The 22,185-nt window shown below is 34.9% G+C and overlaps 1 protein-coding gene and 1 pseudogene across 1 annotated transcript; one reads left to right on the top strand and one right to left on the bottom strand.

The window, feature by feature from the left end:
- The first annotated feature begins 333 nt into the window (after positions 1–333).
- Positions 334–1,572, top strand: LOC131605619 (uncharacterized). Its single transcript, XM_058877956.1, has one exon. The coding sequence runs from the start codon at positions 468–470 to the stop codon at positions 1,296–1,298; it is 831 nt and encodes a 276-aa protein (XP_058733939.1). The 5' UTR covers positions 334–467; the 3' UTR covers positions 1,299–1,572.
- A 19,001-nt stretch (positions 1,573–20,573) lies between these two features.
- On the bottom strand, positions 20,574–21,823 carry LOC131629221 (putative F-box protein At3g16210; annotated as a pseudogene).
- Between the last annotated feature and the right edge of the window lie 362 nt (positions 21,824–22,185).

Raw genomic sequence — 22,185 nt, 5'->3', positions numbered from 1 at the left:
GCCGTGGCATACATCGTCGCCATCATCATCCCCCACCTCCAATCCAACCATCCAACGGTCAAACCTTCACGATCACATTTCCCGAAACCAAACAACCTACGTGTCCCTCATTAGCCACTACCACTGTGCACTCCTCTTTTTTCCATTGGCTCTCCCTTCTCACAGATTCACACTCTTTCTCTTTCTGGCTACTTTCTCCCATGCTATCGCCACGTTTACTTCCTCAACCAATCCCATTCCTCCCACTCTTCCCTATCTTTACTGTTCAAACACGTGTTTTTTCTTACACGTGTCCCTTTCCCATCTCCCTATAAAACTAACCCTCGTGTCCATCACTTCATCGTCTGCATTACTATTAGCCATTTTGATTCCTTCTTTTGCATCACTTTGCTCTCATCATACCAGAAAAGTGATACAAACAAAAACAAAAACACTGAGTTCATTGAGTTGAGAGAGAGAGAAAGAGCATGGACGGAAGAGGAGGTTGTTGTATAGTCAGAAATGCAACTGGTGCATACGATATGTCAACCATGGAAAGAATAATGCTTAGGTTTCGCCCTATCGCTCCGAAACCTTCAGTTGCCGGAACCGGAACCAGAACCGGAAACACCGCTTCTGAAGGCTCTTCTTCAGAGAGCGGTGATGCTTTTTACCAAACTAGCAGAGCTAGGAGAAAGTACGTCAAACAAAACAGTACTCCTGAGAAACGAAGGATCCGCCGGAAGAAAACCGTTTCTTCAACGCATCCGGTGCCGGTAACTCTTCCTTTACTTCCGGAAACTCCCGATCCAAAGGAGTCTCCGGCGAGAGATCTAACCCTAACTGGAGAAAATAAAAACATGCCACCGTGTCAGTGGCTGAGTTTCGAGAACCACAACAAGGTAGTAACGGTGGATCCGGTTACGAAGTGCTATTATTCGAGCGTGACGGTGGAGTGCGTGATGGACGCGTGGGTGGAGGGAGAGGGACTAGGGAGTACGGACGAAGAAAAGAGAATGAAGATGAGCGTGGACACGTGTCCGGGGTTTATATCGGACGGTTACGGGAGAGTGACGTGGACAAACGGTGCGTATAGGGAGATGATGGGTGAGGGAGGTGTAGGGTTGTTGATGAAAGTAAGTGGCGTGGTTCTGTCTCCGTCGTTCACGTGTAGGGTTAGAGTGGTGCAGTTTGAATGTGGGAGTGGAAGGGAGAGAAACTCTCTTACCCTACCTTGTGATGTGTGGAGAATGGATTTTGGTGGGTTTGCATGGAGGTTAGATGTTAAAGCTGCTCTTAGCTTGCGATTGGGTTGCTAAAACTAAATCACTCCTTTTCTAAGTTTAATTTCTGTTTTCGTTTTTTTTTTTTCTTCTTCCAAGAAGTCAAGAACACTGTTCACTCTATTGAGTACTGGTAGTTGTATTTGAGTTGAACCATAAATGTACATACTAGCTGGTTGACTGTAAATTAGAGTTGTCTGAGTTGGTTGTCTTCTGTTCCTTTGAGCTTGGAACACCGGTTGGCCGATGAATGTGTACACACACTACTATGATTATCGTTTTTAATTGTTTATTTAATGCCTTAACTCAACTAGTTGATGTTATTGTACCTTGCCTAATAGTTACCGATGGTCTGCAGATTTCTTTTTTTAAATAATTTGAATTTTTGGCCCTCTTGGTTTTTTTAAGATGGTAAAAATAAAATTATATAATACAATAAAATAAATTGTTGTTGTTCTATTTAATTTAGGAATGGAAATGTATGATGAAATAAAAGGCTTGCTGCGATGGAACAAGTTTTAATATGATAGAGGGGGTGAAATTGTAACTTTAACATTTTAAAGTTTACTTACGTAATCAAGTGAAAAATAACATGAGAGTAAAAATAAATTGAATTTTCGGAAGTATTATTTATATAGTATTGATGGTTAAAATCGCCAGCGTGTGATGTTTGAAAGATCAATGTAGGATATATGTGGTTTGTAGTTGTCTTTGATGATGTTTGTCCCAAAGCTGTCTCAAGCCTCTTCAAAGTGATAAAGCCAAAGATAGTGTAGCAAGAATTTTGAAGATTTAAAATTGTGAACACTCACTTGGTCGTTGCGCACTTAACGCAATATCTTAGTGACCAAAATATTGTAAAAAGATAGAGAAACTCATAGTTTACTAACGAGACTCGCACACTCACAAAATGCTTTTGAGGACCCCCTCTCTCTTTGATAAAATCACCAAAAAAAATATTTTTCATATACAACTAATTTTTTTTTTTTGCAAAGCCAAAGGAAAAAATTATTATTGAGTAACTGCATACACAAGCAGTGTTGCAGCTAGATTAGAAATCCAACATACAAAAGACACACCAAGACCAATTACAAAATTATAATAACCCCAAAACTACTAATGTGTAAACAGAAAATTGTTGACTTAACATTATATACCTCCACCCTCCCATGCCAATACTCCTACAAAATTACAGTAACACCACAACTACTAATGTGAACACAGAAAGTTGCTGTCTTAACCTTATATACTTCCACCCTCCCTTGCCAATGCTCATGCAGTTACACAATTCCAGCCAAACCTGCTCGAACCGCCTCCCAAAATTACCGAGAGACCGATATACCACGAAACTACCTCTAAGACATTAACTGCCAACACTCACTTCTAGCCTTACTTCTGCCAACTGCCAACACTTTCTACGGACTAAATTCCACAACAACAGAACACTTCTACACTCCACTTGCACAGGAACATCACTGCTACAATACTGCAAATCCAAGCAATTTACCCCCAATGTTGTGGTATAATAGTGTAGATTCAACACCAGTACAGGAGAAACAAAATACCATAACAAATACAAACTAAATCTCTATAACTCAACACCCCCTAACCAAACCAGAACCACACTCTATCATCACCCTTCCTAATGTCCTTCCACCAGTCCTTTGCCGAACCAATTCTTTAGAGCCCACCCTACTCAATACCAATCCACCCAGTATCGCAGTCAGGATAACCTCAAAGCACGCAGCACAAAAACATCCTACACAAAAGCTCATCCTACACCAAAGCTAATTCCACATAGCCTATCTACTCCACAAAGCCAGTTCAAGATAATTCCTCTTCTCCAAATATACACAGATCTGCCACAGCCATATAACTAATTGTTAATCCATCCAACACACTCCTTTGGGTGTGTTATCCATTGAGTTAAGTCATAACTAAATCCTTTCAACTTTGACTTTAGCCACCTCCATGACAGAGCCTGAATTTCCTCTATGTAGCTGGAATTCCGACATACCAACGGCCTGAATACCTTTTCATTCCTCCTTCTCCATATGGTCCAAATGCATGCATACCATATCACTACGAATCTCTCCCTGAAGACTCTCCCTCCGCTGCCAATTCCTGCAAATTGCTTAAAACTATGCATTACATCATTATGTGAAACATATGAAATACGGAGCCAGCCTAGGACCTCGCTCCATGCCAGCCAAGCTGAAGGACATTCGAAGAAAATGTGAGCGACATTTTCCTCTTTTCCACAGCCAAAAGGACATGAATTTTGAGGTTCTACTAGGAGACCCCTTCTAATTGATTGATTACAAGTTCAAATAATCAGTTATGAGAGAAAATCACTTTGGATAATTAATGTGCTATTTATATGTGAAAATACACAGTCAAATAGTAGTAAGTAATATAAAAGTAAGAGTATCAATCCTACAGAGATTGCAATAACTTAATTGATTCTCTCTGTAAAGTCTTGTGAAAAACCATGAGCAGAAAGGTAATAGTAATAATGGGTTGTAACGAGTTCGAGTTGATTAATACTAAATACTAGTAAAGAAGTTAAATCAGTAGTGAGAGGCATGTTGGACAATGATCTATTTAATGGAGTTCATATCTTGTGTGTCTGATGAGATTTGTCGTGACAATTGAGACATAAAGTGGTTTAATGGTGTATGTCTATAATATCAACATATGCATAAAGTCAAGGGAACAACTCTCAAGGTCTCACATAACATTAAATCATGTCTATTTTAACTTCTGATTTTTCCTATGAATGTAGTCCTTTCTTTATCTCTAAAGTTACTAATCTAGTGAATATGTCTATCCTAATATTTTCAACCACATTTACTTATGAATTTCATTAAATATATTTCTCAATCACTAACCAATTTTAATTTATTTCGAAGGTGATCAAACAAAAACATATGTATATCATTATTTACATAGTAAAAGGCATCACTTCGAACCACGCCATTTCAACAAAAAATACTAATTTTTATTAAACTTCATATTGCTCAACATAAATAGGTTTAACTCACGGTGAGTAAAATAAATACAACAACACAAGATATTACAGTCAACATTTTTAAACACAAATGAAAAGGAAATGTAAATCCAAATATGACACTCTACTTCTGGAAATCTTTCAATCAACAAGAGGTAGGTTTGTCACATCAGGAAGCTCTACACTTCTTCAATGGAGTAAATATGAAAGGAACTATTCACTACAAGTTCATATTTCTTCTTCTCCAACAAGATATTTTTCTGAGTGATTTCTCAAGTATTCTCAACTTCTAAACACCTTCTACATTCTTCTAAGAGGTCCTTTTATATCCTCTAACATTTAGGGTTTCATCTTGTCATTGGATTATGGGCCCTGTGAGTATTCATTCTTTTGACCCAAGGAAATTAGAATACCCATTCTCCTTTCTCTCGAATAAGCATCATGGAATACAACTTAGCGTACAGGGAACAGTATGTCTTGTGACAGGTTTGCTGAGCATAAAGACAAGTAGTACGCATAATTTAGTGGTTAGTAGCTTTTGCAAGCCTTTGTCCTGTAGCATTTGATCATATCCATCCAATTTTCCAAATCTTTTGGGCTTCATTATCCATACTGATGTCATATTTTCCCTAATGTTGAGGACCTTCACTCCTTTCAGCATCTTCTAGCTTTACGACCTACTAGGAAATAAGTTGAATTGGTGCTCCAGTTTTCTCGTGCCAGGACTTATCATTTGATTAATCCTACACAAAAATGAAAAACATATAAAACTCACATAAGAGAGAACATATGTGGTCTATACAAATTGAATTAAAATAGCGAAATCTACTCAAATTAATCTAATAAGGCTTGTCAACCAAAAATTAAGTCAACTATTAAGGGCTTGAATATCTCACAAATGGTGAGTTATCGCGCCCCAAAGGAATGTATCCTAAAATTGGCACACTGTGTATGAGGTGTTACCCCGGTTGTTATAACAAGATTTGGTTCCATAATATGTCTCTGAATTTTGATGATAACAATGAGTATATTTGTATGAACAATTTTGTTATACTATCGTTTGTTATGTTGAGGATTTAACAAACAGGTTCTGAATCTGATGAAAGGCGTGGCCAATACATCAGAAGATACCAACTTCCGCATCCGTGCTACACATGTTCTGATGAACAGTAGCAAACGCTTCAGAAGCATCTGAAGTTATCACTCTGATACAAAGTCTGAAGAAATCAATCTGAAGACCAAGTGCTGAAAGACTCTGAAGACGCAGTTCTGAAGTATCTGAAGACTTGAAGCTCTGAAGATTCAAGTTTCTAAATACAAATGGTTTTGAAGACCAAGTTTTGAAGACTCTGAAGATGTGGTTCTGAAGACTCTAAAGACTTGAAGTTTTGAAGATCCAAAGCTTATTTCTTTTCTTCCAACTCATGTTGTTACGTAGTAAGAGGAACAAGGTACAAAAGAATTTTTATTTCCACTACTGAGAAAGGACGGACGTTGCGTACAATGTAGTCTCCCACTACGCTCAAGTCATCAATCTTCTCAAAGCTCTAGAACTGCCCTCCAAGGGATATATTATTATATTGTCTATATAAAAGGCTTGAAGACTTAAAGAGAAAGCTGTTAATTCACGATCATATCCATTCTTTAAAGACTTTTCATAGCTTTATACTCTTAAGTCTAGGATTTGAAATATATCGTTTACATTCAGCTTGTGCAGAAGCATTTATATTGTAAATAAACTCTGATTCAAACGGTTGTTTGATTGTGCCTCAAAAGACCTGTTGGTCAGAAGTTTATAACTTGTCTAAAGTTATGGTGACAACAACTCTAATGGTTGTTGAAGTCGATGGTAATAATACTACAGGAAAAGTGTGATATAGCCACTTAGTTTTGCGACGTGATTATCACGTGGCTCAAAAAAGTGAGTTGCGACGTGATAATCACGTCACTATAAGTTTTTAAGATTAAAAAACTAAAATCAACGTTGGCACATGGGGTGTCAGGAATATTATTTTAAAAAAATATTTGCGAAGTGAAAATCACGTCGCAACCAATAAATAAAATAAAATAAATTCAAAACAGGTAAAGTAGACTGACGTTTCAAATGGGGGAATTTCAAATTTTCATTTTTTATGTTGCGGCGTGTATTTCACGTCGCAACTTTTTTTAGGATACCACGCCAACAATCATGTGTGCAGTTGACTGACATATTTATTACTGTGTGGATGTTGCGACGTGATTTTCACTTCGCAACCTAGACACGTGAAAATCACGTCGCTAAAATTCATATACCCTTTCGCGTGCAGCTCCTCTTCCCAAAACCCCCATTTCTGTTTCTTTTCATCTTCTTCCTCCATCTTCCTCCATCTTCCCCCAAACCCTCTTCCTCTCCTCCCTAATCAACCCTCCTACCTCTTCAATCCACCATTTTCAATCCTAAATTTATCATACAGTCCCCCATTTCCAGGTATGCAATCAATCTCCACTTATTCTTGTCCATTTTTTTTTAATTTTTTGTTAAGAATCTGATTTTGATTTAATATGTGTAGGTGAAGAATTTTTTATTTTGATTCAAGTATAAGAGCTCACTCATTGTTCAACTTCGTTGAGGTTTTTTTTTTCAATTTTATTTATATAATTTTTCAGATTTTTTTATGTATATATATATATATATATATATATATATATATATATATATATATATATATATATATATATATATATATATATATATATATATATATATATATATATATATATATGTTATAGTATGTAATATTTATATGTTATAGTTTGTATTATTTATAGTATGTATTATTTATTTTTTGATGTGATTAAAGGTTAATTTGATATATAATTTTTAGAATGTTAATTATTAGAATGTTATAATAATTAGAATGTATATTATTTATAGTATGTGTATATATAGATTAATTTTTAGAATGTATATTATTTATAGAATGTTAATTTTTATGTGATTATATAATAATTTTTAGAATGTAATATTATTTATAGTATGTATAATTTTTAGAATGTTATAATTATATAGATTTTATAAAAACGAAAATATTATATATAATATGTATTATTGTTGAGGAGGGTTATATTGACTCCAAGAGTAAGTGTACAACACTTACTCCAAATCATAACCATTGATTATCATTAATCCAACGGTTTTAATTAAAATTTTATATAGAAAAATATTTCCAAAAATAACTAGATTAAATAAACAATTAAAACCGTTAGATTAATGAAAATCAATGGTTATGATTTGGAGTAAGTGTTGAACACTTACTCTTGGAGTCAATATAACCCTCCTCATTATTGTTAGAATGTATATATTGTTAGAATGTTAGAATGTATATAATATTGTTAGAATGTTATAGAATGTATATATTGGTAGAATGTATATATTGTTTATATACTTTTATTGTAGAAAATTATTTACTTATAGTTGATATAAGTAAATTTTTAATTATTGTTACCAAAAAGAGAATGATTGGATATATGTGCAGTATGGAATATTATTTGTATTATCGTAGTTGGATGTACGATAGAGTGGAACCAGGAAGATGTGCACTTAAACCCAATTTTATAGAAGGAGTTAACAAGTTTATCACGTGGGCGTTTGCTCAAGAATGTTGTTGAAGCGAAGGAGGAGTTAGGTGTCCCTGTCTTAAATGTGAATGTAGACCTATAATTAGTGACCCAGATGAAGTGGTCAGGCATTTGTATAGAAGGGGTTTCATGGAAAATTATTAGGTTTGGACGTTTAATGGTGAAAAATTACCGAGTAACATACTAGAGACTAGCAGTACACATGTTTCAAGTAGTCGTCCGCCAATGGAATATGAGGAAAGACCGCCTATTGAATATGAGGAAAACCTTAATCAGATCGGTGACATGGTTGAGGATGCTTTTGGTGTGAACGTGACCTATGATCAACCTGAAGATTTTGATGGGGAAGAGATGCCGAACGAAGAAGCGCAGAGATTTTTCAGTTGTTGAATGAGATGAATACGTCGTTGTTTGACGGTTCGTGTGACTCCAAGTTATCAATGTGTGTGAGATTATTGGCCGCCAAGTCAAATTGGAATGTTCCTGATCAGTGTTTGGAATTCTTTGTAAAAATGATGTTGGACTCAACTGCAATGAAAGACAACTTACCTACAACATTTTATGAAGCAAAGAAGTTGGTGTCGAAGTTGGGCTTAAGAGTAAGAAAAATTGATTGTTGCATTAATGGCAGTATGTTGTTTTATGACAATGAGTTTGGTACTAAAGATGGATTGTTGGAGGAATGTAAATTTTGTATGAGTCCAAGATATAAAGTTCGCAGTAGAGCCATTAACACTAATCAAGACCGTGTAGCAGTAAAGTCCATGTTTTATCTTCCGATAATTCCAAGGTTAAAAAGAATGTTTGCTTCAATGCACAGTGCAAGTCAGATGACATGGCATCATACAAATAAAACAAGTCCAGGCACTATGCGGCATCCATCTGATGGCGAGGCATGGAAACACTTTGATCGAATACATCCTGATTTTGCCGTAGAACCTAAAAATGTCAGGCTTGGATTATATTCAGATGGTTTTGCTCCTTATGTTCAAGCGTCGGGAAGTGCGTATTCTTGTTGGCCAGTTATTGTAACCCCTTACAACCTCTCTCCCGAGATGTGCATGACAGAACCATATATGTTTTTGACGTGCGTCATTCCAGGACCTTCAAGTCCAAAAGCCGGAATTGATGTGTATTTTAATTGATAATTTGAAGAGGTTGTGGATTGGTGGAGAATGCACTTATGATATATCACGTACAAAATTTTACTATGCGAGCTGCCTTGATGTGGACCATCAACGACTTTCCAGCATATGGCATGTTGTTTGGTTGGGGTACACATGGCAGAATGGGTTGTCCGCATTGTATGAAAGAGACCAAGGCGTTTACGTTGGATAAAGGGGGGAAAAGCTCGTGGTTTGACTGTCACCGCAGATTTCTACCAAAAAAACATCCGTATAGAAAGAACAAGACAAATTTCATAAAAGACAAACAGGTAACAAATATGCCTCCGTCCCGATTGTCACCAGGTGCTGTATGGGACAAAGTTTAGGGGCTACCAAAAATTACAGATACTGGAAAGGCATGTAGAATTGAAGGATATGGGGTCGATCACAATTGGACAAAGAGAAGTATATTTTGGGACCTTCCATATTGGAAAGATAATTTGTTGCGCCATAATCTAGATGTTATGCATATTGAGAAGAATTTTTTTGATAATGTATTTAACACCGCGATGGATGTTAAAGACAAGACGAAAGATAATGAGAAGGCTAGATATGACATGGAAAAATGGTGCAATCGAAAAGAGTTGGAGTTGAAGCCTCAACCAAATGGGAAATTATTGAAACCGAAGGCTTGTTTCAGTCTGACCTCCCAAGAAGGTAAAGCGGTTTGTCGATGGTTAAAAGAATTGATAATGCTCGACGGCTATTCTTCAAATTTAGCAAGGTGTGCTGACGCCAACACTGGAAAGTTGCATGGTATGAAAAGTCATGATTGCCATGTTTTTATGGAACAATTGCTACCAATTGCGTTTGGTTCTCTACCTAAACATGTGCTTAATCCACTAACTGAAATTAGTCAATTTTTCAGAGATATTTGTGCTTCAGCTTTAAAAGTAGATGACGTCATTAAGTTGGATCGAAATATTCCAGTCATTCTATGCAAGTTGGAACAAGTATTTCCGCCTGGTTTTTTTGACTCCATGGAACATCTACCTGTGCATCTCGCCTATGAAGCTTATCTTGGAGGACCTGTTCAATATAGGTGGATGTATCCGTTTGAAAGGTTCATGGGTGATTCAAAACGATCAATGAAAAATAAGGCTAGAGTTGAAGGATCGATATGTGCATATTACTTGCATCGAAAAACATCACATTTTTGCAGTCACTATTTCAAGCATTTGATGTTAACTCCAAGAATCATTCGAAATACTGTCAACGTTAGTGAAAGGAGTCGATTCACTTTATCGGTCTTCCGGCTTCCAGGCTGTCCATCTGGAAAAAAGGGTGTGCATTGGTTGACCCAACAAGAAATGCAATCTGCCCATGTTCATGTCTTGATCAACTGCGTTGAAGTTAAACCATTTCTTGAGTAAGTATACATACCCCTAACTTTTAATTTTCTTTACAATCATAAAACTCATTACTCTGAAAATTATAATGTGTTTCTTTTTAGGGAATTCAAAAACACCTATTTTGATACTACCGGTGTACAATCAACATCTGGTGTCATCCATGCTCAATTTCCAGCATGGTTTAAAGAGAGATTGTATAGCATTGTTGCACCGACTCCCGAAATACTCTATTTGAGAAACTTGTCTCAAGGCCCTATTCAAAGCGCAAATGAATGGAACACATACTTCGTGAATGGATATAAATTTCACACTCATACATGGACTAGAGGGAAAAAGACCATAAACAGTGGTGTTTTTGTGAAAGGAGTTACAGATGGTGGTGAAGATGACTTCTATGGTTTTGTCAAACATATCTACGAGTTGGTGTACACTTACTTGGACTCGGAAAATAAAGTTGTCTTGTTTTATTGTGAATGGTATGATCCAACTAGAGGCACAAAAATAGATAGGACATACGGTACTGTTGAGATTCAAATTGACCGGAGGTACAAAGAGTATGACCCTTTCATAATGTCACATATTGTTAGGCAAGTTTATTATGTTCCTTATCCTTCATTTGTGCCACGTAAACGAGGGTGGTGTGTTGTCATAAAAACAAAACCAATGGGTCATATTAAATCTGACGATCTAGTGGATGAAGATCTTGCTTTCTAAGTTGATGAAGTGGAACAAATTAATGATGTGAGTGCAGATGAACAAACTACAAGTATGTCTGATACAATGGTTGAGGGGCATCTAGTTGATTCGTCTATATTGGATGAAGAGCATGAAGATATTGCATCTGAGGACAATATCACATCAAATGATGAGAATGATGTGGATGACGAGCATGAAGATTTAGAATAATGAATATGTGTTGTTGAAAATGTATTTTTATAATTTCACTTAATGAACTATGTATTGAATGTGTTAATGAATATGTGTTGTTGAGATTATATTTTTATAATTTTACTTAGTGAACCATTTGCTGAATATATTTATATTAATTGTGTAATCTCTATAAATAGGTAAAATGTCACCCCGACCTGATAAAGGTAAGGGTGTAGCTGATGATAGTGGTAAGAAGAAGACCCAACGCCCACGAGTAGTAGTATGTCAGTCACCTCAGTCGGCCACGTGTCCTCCCCCACAGAGTCAGGTTAATTGTATGTCCATGGCCAGTACTCAGGGTTTTCTGCCACTACTCTCCTCTCCGTATCCATATGACAGTCCGTCTTTTATTACCCCACCACCACCTGGTTACCCATCCTTCCAGCAGACACAGATGCCCCCATCCTTCCAGCAGACACATGTGCCCCCATCCTTCCGGCAGACCGGAGGATTTGGTTTTCCACCTCCCACACAGATTAGTCCCTCATCTTTCCAGCAGACTGGAGGATCTAGTTTTCCACCTCCCACACAGACTGGTCCCACCCCACCAACTTTCCAACAGACTGGTCCCACCCCACATCCCCCACATGTGCCCCCATCGGATAATGATCAGGCGGAGAATGAGACTACGGAGGATGAGACTGTGGATGATGAGTTGGATGGGAGCGATCTTCGAGGGGATGATGATCCGAGTGAGATTCATATCATTGACGGAAGATTTTTTATTAGGCCCGAAGGAAGCTCGTAAGTTTCTTATTTATCAATTTTTATTTAAGTATACGTTTCCATTTTTAATAACTTTATAATTAATGTTAATTCAATTAATGTTGTTTAGATTCACGCGGAGTCGGACTGCTGCCAAAGTTATAAGTTATATAATTCAACAGAATTATATTAAACTTATAAATACTTTTAAAGATGTTAAGGGCGAGGATAGAGAACATTGGTTTACGCATTTTCAAGTATACTTAATTTATTGTTTAAGTTATTGTTATTGTTATTTAAATGACTTTTTCACTACAATTATCTAACTTTTATTTTATCTACTTTTATTACAGAGAAAATGTGTGTGGGAACCAATGAAAGAGAGACAGATTAAAAAAAATTATTATGGCAAAACTGCAAGACGACTTTCTGACATGCTACGACGTGTTAGAAAGCGTTAGGAACTTCATGGCATCCGTCCCAGTTGGATAGGAGAAGAAATCTTTCGGATCTTCTTAAATATTGGGATAGTGATGAGTTTGCAGCCAAATCTGAAAATGTAAAGAAGATGAGAGCATCTTAAAATGGTGGTTGCCTTAATGTTGTTGGAAGTATAAGCACTGCTGAGCATGTTCGACGCCTGGTAATAATTATTACCACTTCTTAAAGTTATAATTTCAATTAATAATTGATATTATTAATTATAGTTTATTTTGTTATTTAGACTAAGGAATTAAATAGACCACCGCTTATGACCGAGTTGGTGGCGAGGACTCGGAAAAAGAAAACATGAGCTTTTGTTGACAATCGTACACAAAAAGCTATGGTAAGTTATTTAAGTTGGGTATTATATTTGGTTAAGCTATCGGTATTATTTTTTTAAGCTATCGGTATTATTTGGTTAAGTTGGGTATTATATTTGGTTAAGCTATCGGTATTATTTGGTTAAGTTGGGTATTATATTTGGTTAAGCTATCGGTATTATTTGGTTAAGTTAGGTATTATATTTGGTTAAGCTATCGGTATTATATTTGGTTAAGCTATCGGTATTATTTGGTTAAGTTGGGTATTATATTTGGTTAAGCTATTGGTATTATTTGGTTAAGTTGGATATTATATTTGGTTAAGCTATCTGTATTATTTGGTTAAGTTGGGTATTATATTTGGTTAAGCTATCTGTATTATATTTGGTTAAGCTATCCGTATTATTTGGTTATTATATTTAGTTAACCTATCGGTATTATTTTCTTAAGTTATTCGTATTATTTGGTTAAGTTGGGTATTATTTTTTTAAGCTAACGGTATTTCTTTAAGCGATGAATTGTGATGTATTTGGTGGCGATTGTGAAGTGCCGATAAAGTGTTGATATATATGAATTAAATTGGTGATTCCTTAATTTGTTGATATATATTACCGATAAAGTGCCGAGAAAGTGGCGATTGTGAAGTGCCGAGAAAGTGTTGATATAGATTGCAAAGTGGAAACCATGAATATGTGATTCCTTAATTTGTTGATGAAGTTTTATTATTCTGATTTATTAATTAATTCTGACAGGTAGAATTGGGGTGTTATAATTTTCATGTGGCATGTGAGATATTCTGGCATAAAAATCATGTGACAACTAAATTTGTGGCGTGAAATTCATGTGGCAACTAAATTATATTTAACTTTTTTTTATGTGTAGGATGATTATCAGGCATTGCTTGTACAATTTCTGACTGTTAATCCTCAGTATACTCCAAGACCGGGAGAGCCGCTTCATTCGGATCTGGATTTTTATCTTTGGAGTAAAGTCATTGGCGGCAAGGGGCCTAACGGGTGTTTTTTTGGTGGTGGAAATTTGGCAGGCACCTTGAGACCTGATGATAGAACTCTATATCAAAGAGTTCTCGACGGGGAAGGAGGTTCACGTCCTGTAACTTTAACAGATGAACAGAGAGAAATCGTAAGACAATTGGCGGTAAATGAGGTGAGGCGTGAGGCGGCGGAACGTGAAGCGGCACTGAAAGCCCAAATGGAGGCCCAAATGATGGCAATGCGGAATGATCATCAGCGGGAAATGGAGGTCATGGCGAAAAGACAATCGGATATGGAGGCACAAATGCGACAATTTATGCAATCCTTTGGTGGAAACCAAAATATGGGAGGTTATGCGCCGACTGATCAGGAAAATCTAAATGAGGATGAGTTTCCCGACCTGGACTGATTGTTGATTTAATTTAGTTTTTATTTTGTTGTTACTTTTGATTTTGAATTTGTGTAAATTATTAATTAAATTATAATTACATTATTTAGTAATATTAGATTTATAATTTTAGTATATTTAGTTTATTGAATTAATTTATAAATTTTATTAATTTTAATATATTTAGTTTATTAATTTATATATATATATATATATATATATATATATATATATATATATATATATATATATGGAATGTATCAAGTAGGAGGATTTTTAAATAAGAGATAAGAGCATTCAATACTAACCATTAGATTAATCAAGAGAGAGAAATAATAATTATATTAATATTTTAATAAATAATTTAATTCTCTCTCTTGATTAATCCAATGGTTAACGTTGAATCCTCTTATCTCTTATTTAAAAATCCCTCCTACTTGATACATCCCATATATATATATATATATATATTTGGTTTTTGCAAAAAAAAAAAATTAGTGACGTGATTTCCATGTCACTAAGTAGTGACATGTAAATCACGTCGCAACCTCATACATATAATTGCGCTTTTATCTCTCCTCTAGGTAAATTTAGTGACGTGATTTGCATGCCACTAGGCAATGACATGTAAATCACGTAACTAATAAAGATGCTTTTGCTGAATCTTCTCTGCTACGCCTGCTCTGACTGAAAAAACATTAAACTCTGGTCCAAATGTTGCGACGTGATTTTCACTTCACTAAATAGTGAAGTTAAAATCACGTCACTAAAAGTTGCCACCTTGCCTCCTGCGACGTAAATGTTCACGTCGCAAATAATGAGTTGTGAAGTGTTTTTTCTCTTTGTGGCGTGAAAATCACATCACTACTGAGCTTTTTTTTTGTAGTGTAAATTTTAAACTCTCTGATGATGACAACCAAAGTTGGAGAAATATAAGCCACACATGGAGAAACTAATAGCCACTAGGGTCATCAAGAGGTTTTATTGTCAAAGGAAAGAAAAGGCAAGCTGAAGGATAAATTCCTCACTCACCCATTGTTAAGGCCCATAAATACGAAGGGAGTTCTTTGCTAGATGCTACAGATGTATTTATTCCACCCACCTAGGAGGAGGTGAATGCTCTGAGATCCCTTAATGGCGAGGCTCTACCGCCTCATCCTTCCATGTGGAGCGACTCTAATTTTGATGTCATCCAATTTGTTGGCTCTTATCTTCCTTTCTCCAATAAGTTCCCTTACAACTATAAGGCCCTTAAAGCTAAGGAAATCGAGGTCAAAGAGGAGACTCCGAGGTTATCTTTGGAGGATTTCCTTTGCTTCAAAAAAGGAATTGGAGACTAAGGTGTCAGAGCTCAATGATGACTTGGTGGAATATTATGGTACTTATTTTGATTGCACAAGGAACATATGTGCTTCTTCTATCCCACATTATATGGCATGGACGGTTGGTGAATGATGAAGAGGAACCCCCGCTAGAGAACGTAGGATTCCCCTAAGCATTAGGGTCACAAGATGGTCCTAGTGGTACTGTAGCGATGGGAGGAGGTGAGTCGGAGACTCCCCGCTCAGAGGAGACAACCCAGCAGGATGACCAATGAGTGGGCTTTCTATTATTTATTTCTTTGGCCTTTTGTGGATTTATTTTTCCTCTGATCCTACAGGGCTTTTTGTAAAAAAAACTTAAACTATTACATCCTTTGAACATTTTTACATTAAGTGCCTTGTTGTCGTTTCTATGCTTATTCCCACTAATTTAGTTGGTTTTGTACCATTTTATGGGAGCCTTATATTGTATTTTCATTAGAATCACCCCCTAAAGCAACATGAATCCCTTGCATAGGTTTAGAACATTTTTATCTAGAAATGGGAGTAACAAAGGTTCTTCTGAAAGGCCTAGTGCCTTTGATTATCTCAAAAGGCGACAAGAATCTCTCATGATGGTATGTAATGTTATATTATTGTTCCTTTTGATTGATTGCATTATATAAAATAGCATGGGTAGTACAAGATGTATTTTGATGAAGATGCAATATGTGGGAGAAGATGTTCCAGTATGTGCGTAGCATTTGGCCTCTTTCTGCAGGCCAAGGTTTGTGAGTTATTCTGAGCGAGATAATGTTAGATTCCAAGAAAAAAAATTGTTTCATCTTTTAGCAATATGTTATTCAGTAATATTTGCTAAAAGAGATTTAACAAGATTAAATACAATTATATGAATATTTAAATTGAATAAAGATTATATCGAATCAAATATCTTGGTGCTTGTTTTTGAAAAGCAAATCAAATATGCATCTAAATCAAATCTGGTGAATTGTTATATAAATACTCATCATAATTTGATGAAATTAATTGGCCCCTTAAATTGACACCTCTAAACATACATACATCGTACAAACTTGCAAGAAATTATCACGTATAAAGTGGCAACCAATATAATTTCTAATTTTTTTCTTTCCCTCATCATCACACAATCCATTCATATTTTTCACACACTCACACTCACACTCATTCTGTTTGCATTCACTAAAGAATAAAGAGTTAACAAATTGTCATGGCATAATTTGTGCTATAAAGGGAGAGTGACTATCACAATTCAAAACAAAAGAGAGGAGGACACACATACATCCCCACCATCCTCACCTTCAATTCACCTTCAACCTTCATTCTTCTTCCACCACCATCTTCACCTTCAATTCACCTTCAACCTTCATTCTTCTTCCACCATTCTAACTCCTCCCTCATCCTCCAACAAACCAAAAATCACCATAAAAAATCACCTCCCTTCACCTTCTAACCATTTTCCTTCATACATCACCCAATCGATTAGGATAGCGCAAAAATGCGTCTTAAACATTAGGACAACATCTTAATAAATGGTAACAAGTCAACTATATATTTTTTCTTTCTATTTAAAATAAATAAACTAATTGATTATTTTTAGGCCAACCAATCATTTGGTACATGTGCCAATCAATTGACTCAATAATTGTGGTCCCAAAAAAATTCTTTTTTTGTGTCAACCTCTAGCCTATAATTAGAGATCTCATCCCTCATATTTTATCATCTAGAATTGTGATCTTTCATTCCACACTACTCACTCTCACTCAATATTTTTCTTTACTTTCTTGCACTAAAACTTAGTCGTAGCATTTTCGACAAAGTTATTTTGCAAGTGAGAAATTTGTAATTCTGGAAGAGTAGTGTTGTAAATTCACCAAGAAAGTTTTGTTTTACCCTGATTGAATAATTTATCCATTTTGAGATTGTTTATTTGGATTCAAAACTAAACTTGTTAAAAGCTTTGGTTTTGAGAATTTAATTACTAATTCAATGGTTCGGTTTGAAGGCTCAGTGCGTTCAAAAGTATTCATCGATTTGAGATCAACCCGGTATTAAAATATCATTTTGGTTGGTGATAATACTATGTAAAACCTTTTTTAGGTTCAATCTCAACCCGATGTTAAAAGCTTACTAAGGATGAAGATCAACCCGATATAAAATCTCCAATGTTCGTAAGTTCAACTCAGATTAAATGCTCACCCAATTTCAAGAACATCCCATGTAGCATCTCAATTTAAAGCTTGAAGACTAACCGCTTCGATTTATTGTTTGGAATGAAGACTCACCGCTTCTCTTCGTGTTTGCTGTTTGATTGAAATTTAGCAACAAACTTTATTTTCCTTGCATATGGGGGTTCGAATGTTCAACCTATTAAAAGCTCTTAAGTTTATTTGATACCCTCAAGAACATATTTTCTTTTTTACCGAACCTCCATAATTTCTGGTATTTTCTCTTTATCCCTTAACTATATAGTTTTTGCATTTTATTTTTCGCTACTTATTTCTAGAAAAAATTCTAAAATGTTTGTTAACTCTGAAATTGATCTTAGAAGTTTTTCAAAATCAAGATTTTCTGAAACACACACCCCTCTTGCGTGGGAAGTCACATATCAACTTGTCAAGTTAAGTCGGTGAAGAAGAATCATAGTTTTGGACTCTATATTTTTTATCATGAAAATCAAATATTTTATTTTTTTTCGCCCAAGAAAATTGCTTATCACATAGCCTTAGATAAACATGGATACAATAGAGAACCATACTTGATAATTTATTTCTGTTCTAGGCCATACAAAAGCCTAAATAACTAAGACCCTATTCACTCCACTTGACCCAAAGTATAAAATCAGTTCACAGACAACGAACAATGTACATTCTTTGATCTTAATTTTTTACTACGCTTATCTTGAATCTTAAACTGACTTAGGCGTTGGAGTGTTAACCATGCAGGTTCACCCCGTGCCGACGTGAAGAAAATCAACACATCCATTCAAACTCATCAGTTATTCAACTACATCCATTTCTGATTCTTAAACAGAATAGTCTCCGAGGACAGTACATGGGAGACATCATTAAACCTTGAAACAATATTTCTAGAAGTCTCATTGTATTGAAACTATTTATTTACACAACTCATGTAAAAAATTGTAATTCAATAAACTATATTGATTGTTTTGGTTACTTGTTTCTATCTATGTTCAATTTTGTATATCAATTGAGTGTTGTGCGTATTCCTTCAAAATCATATATTTTTTTTAGCATCATGTAAATTTTTTTAAACTCTGATTTTTTTTAAATAAGCAAATTTTTAATTGGTCAAAGCGGATGTTACATCAGTCATAATGTTGAAAATTTATGCTGAATTTTTTTTATAAAATTGTATATCAGTCATCTATTAAGTTAATAATAATTTATAAATTATAAATAATTTTTATTTAAAATTAAATGAGATAATAATTTATAATGATTTTTATTTGACAAAATTGATTTTGCAATTTAAATGACAACTAACTAATTTATTTTTTATCGTAACTAAATAAATTTATCAATCAATATATTTGAGATAAAAAAAGAAAATCAATTTATTTATTTATTTTTCTATTGCTGTAGATTTTGTGTTCAATCGATGCAATTGATAGCATGTCTCACTACATAAAAAAATATATGAATATGATTTTGGTTTATATGTGAGTTTATTTTTGATCAAACACAGATGTTTTCATTTATGGCAGAGGAAAATTTCCGTTCAAATTTATGGTGATGATTTTTTTAATAGGAAGAATTAAAATTAAAAAACAATAAAAATAAAAATATTGAAATAAATTTTTCACTTTTAATTTGTGAGGATATATAATAAATGCGTACATATAATCAATCCTATATAACCTTGACTAAGTCAACATTGTTTTTTCATTGAACAAATTAATCACAGTCAATTATGCTACTTCACCATAGAATTTTCCTTTAAAAAGATGTATTCTCAAATTTTGCTTAACATTAACAGTCATGAAAAAATTCTAGAATCTCCTTATGCATATAGATTGAAATATGAGCCCAACTCCTGAAATGTGGATAAAACAATAACATGGCCAATTGACGATATAAGAGTGCCAAACATCAGTCATTCAGCAAAAAGGTTGCTGATTAAGAAATCAGATGGTCGTGAAATGAATTAATAGAAACAAAGCTCCACAAAAAGTACCGGAGAAACTTCCCAGATTAAACTTCAGCCCTTAACACCAATTCAACAAGAAGCATACACTCAAACTCCAAAATAGATGCATCAACATTCCTAACTTAGCATTTATCACTGGATAGTAAGAAACAATCCTCAATGACATTTTTGAGATACAACAACAAATCATTTGTAAATTAACTTCACAATGATCCCAACTACGGTCTACGGAGCCAACCATATATCCTTCGTAGAATATGATGATGTTACGTACTTTAAAAGGGGAAACCAGAGTCATCACAAAACACAAATCTAAACTGAATCAATAAAGTTAGTCTAAATCCAATAAATCTGATTGGGTGCAGAAATTCCAGCATAAACCTCATAACAATTTAAGTATTCTGATGGACTTTCAAGATTAAGAAATTTAGCAAGAACTGAACTCAAATAACTTGTGAGCATCAAGAATCAATTGAACACTCAAAATTTCAACATACAATTGTGCAGTAGAGGTAGTCATCCTAATTACGTATGTGTTTTTGGTTGGATATGAAAGCATTTCTCAATTAAGATAATACATCCATTTCAGAAAGATGGCAAACCTTCAACAATTTAAAAAAAGGTAGCGAATGTAAAGTTGTAAACTCAATCATAATAAACATGAAATAAGAAAACAACAATGCTAATAATAACATCAGATAAGGGAGAAAAATGCAAATAATAAAAAAACCATCTTGAAGCATGCACAAGGTTCAATCCAAAGATTGGCATCTTAACACCTCTTGATCTATCTATCCTATCTTAAAAAGTAAACTGCAAGCTAGAACAAAAGAATTAGCTATTTATTCTTCCAATCGGATCAAAGCTTTTCTTGTACCTTCCCATCTGACAACCACCAAGTTGGTTTCCATTAACGGCGGCAAGTACGCCATGCATTTGAGTCCTCAAATCAACCCAGACTAATTCTCTAGCAAGTTTTACATCGAAGACTACATCCTTACTCTTCCCAACTCCAATAGGAAACTCAACAAAGGGTAAACGTCCAACAACAAAGAGATTAATCCATGATTCTTCGACACCAGGTTTACCCAAAATTGAAATGCAAAAACTAGCTGCATCTGGATGATTTTTAACCCAATAACTTGTAATCAAAGTAATGGAGCCATTTAACATCGCCAAATTTCTCTTCAAGTTTCGAGACTTAAAACGGCCATCAATGTCCGAGGGAATGGGTGCTTTAAGCAACTTCTCATTGTTAAAGTCAAATGACAGCAAACAGTCTTTAATATTTTTTGAATCAGATTTAGCCCACCAATGAAACATTCCGTCAAAGTAGAATCCTATGCTTCTTAATCCTGAATAATGATAACAATTGCGCATATCAAAATCCAGTTTCTTCCAAGAGTTACTTCTGAGACTATCTGAGACTATATATCTCCCACAAGGGGTCGTAAGATCTATCTTCATAGACATTATCATCCTCGTCCTCGTCCGGAAAAAAAATCTATCATTTGAATAACTTTATAGTCATGACTAACATGATCATAACAAAATCCGTGAAGAAACGACCCAGGAGACCGATCGGGCGGTATGTTCTCAACCGGGCTGGGAGGGATGAGCTTAGCTTCACTGGTAGTTGGATTCCATAATACAAGTTGACAGGAATCCCTAAATTCTTGTCTCAGACAAAGGAAGCCATTGATACTAACTGAACCCACAACATAAATATCAATATCATCCCTTTGAAATTGAGGAGGCCAATCTAATTTAACCCAATTCTCAAACTTGTTATTCGAGACCCAATAAAACTCGCAATGCTTTCTAAATCCATGTATAATGGGCAGCCAGGTCTGTAGGACCAAAAATGTATCATCGTGACAAGAATGGTTATCACGTTTTACGTTGCTGCTGAACATGTTCATGAAGTTAGGGTTTTTGAACAAGAGGGACCATGATTTGCATACGCATTGAAATCGCTTCAATGACTTTAAAGGAAGTTTAGACAGAATGAAGAGCACAAGTTCGTCAGGTAAAAAGTTCCAAATGTTTTCGGTAGTGACTACAACTGACACTGATTTTTCCATCTGCGATGTGCTGCAACAAGATTGAGAGAAAGTATATATATGGAAATCAGAAATCCATTCGTCGAGTATATCAATATGAAACCCTAACGAGAACGAGTTTTTTCAGGGAGAACGAGTTTTGCGACTGGGGAAATCCGTTTGGGAATTCAATTTCATATGGTTAATGAGTTTTTATGGCTAATCTTCCAATATTTTAGGAGTAGACAAACTCTTGCAACAGAAATACTCTAAATACATATTTTTAGGAACACTTAATAATAACAGAGAATTTTTTAATTTATTTTTAATTTCGTTTTTAATTGTATTCATGGATGGTTGTAATTATGAAATAAAGAAAAAAATTTATATTTATTTTTTAATTA

This window comes from Vicia villosa, linkage group LG1, assembly GCF_029867415.1.
Source record: "Vicia villosa cultivar HV-30 ecotype Madison, WI linkage group LG1, Vvil1.0, whole genome shotgun sequence".
Classification (NCBI taxonomy): Eukaryota; Viridiplantae; Streptophyta; class Magnoliopsida; order Fabales; family Fabaceae; genus Vicia; species Vicia villosa.
Note: the sequence above shows the minus strand (reverse complement) of the source record. Positions and strands in the feature narration are given on the sequence as shown.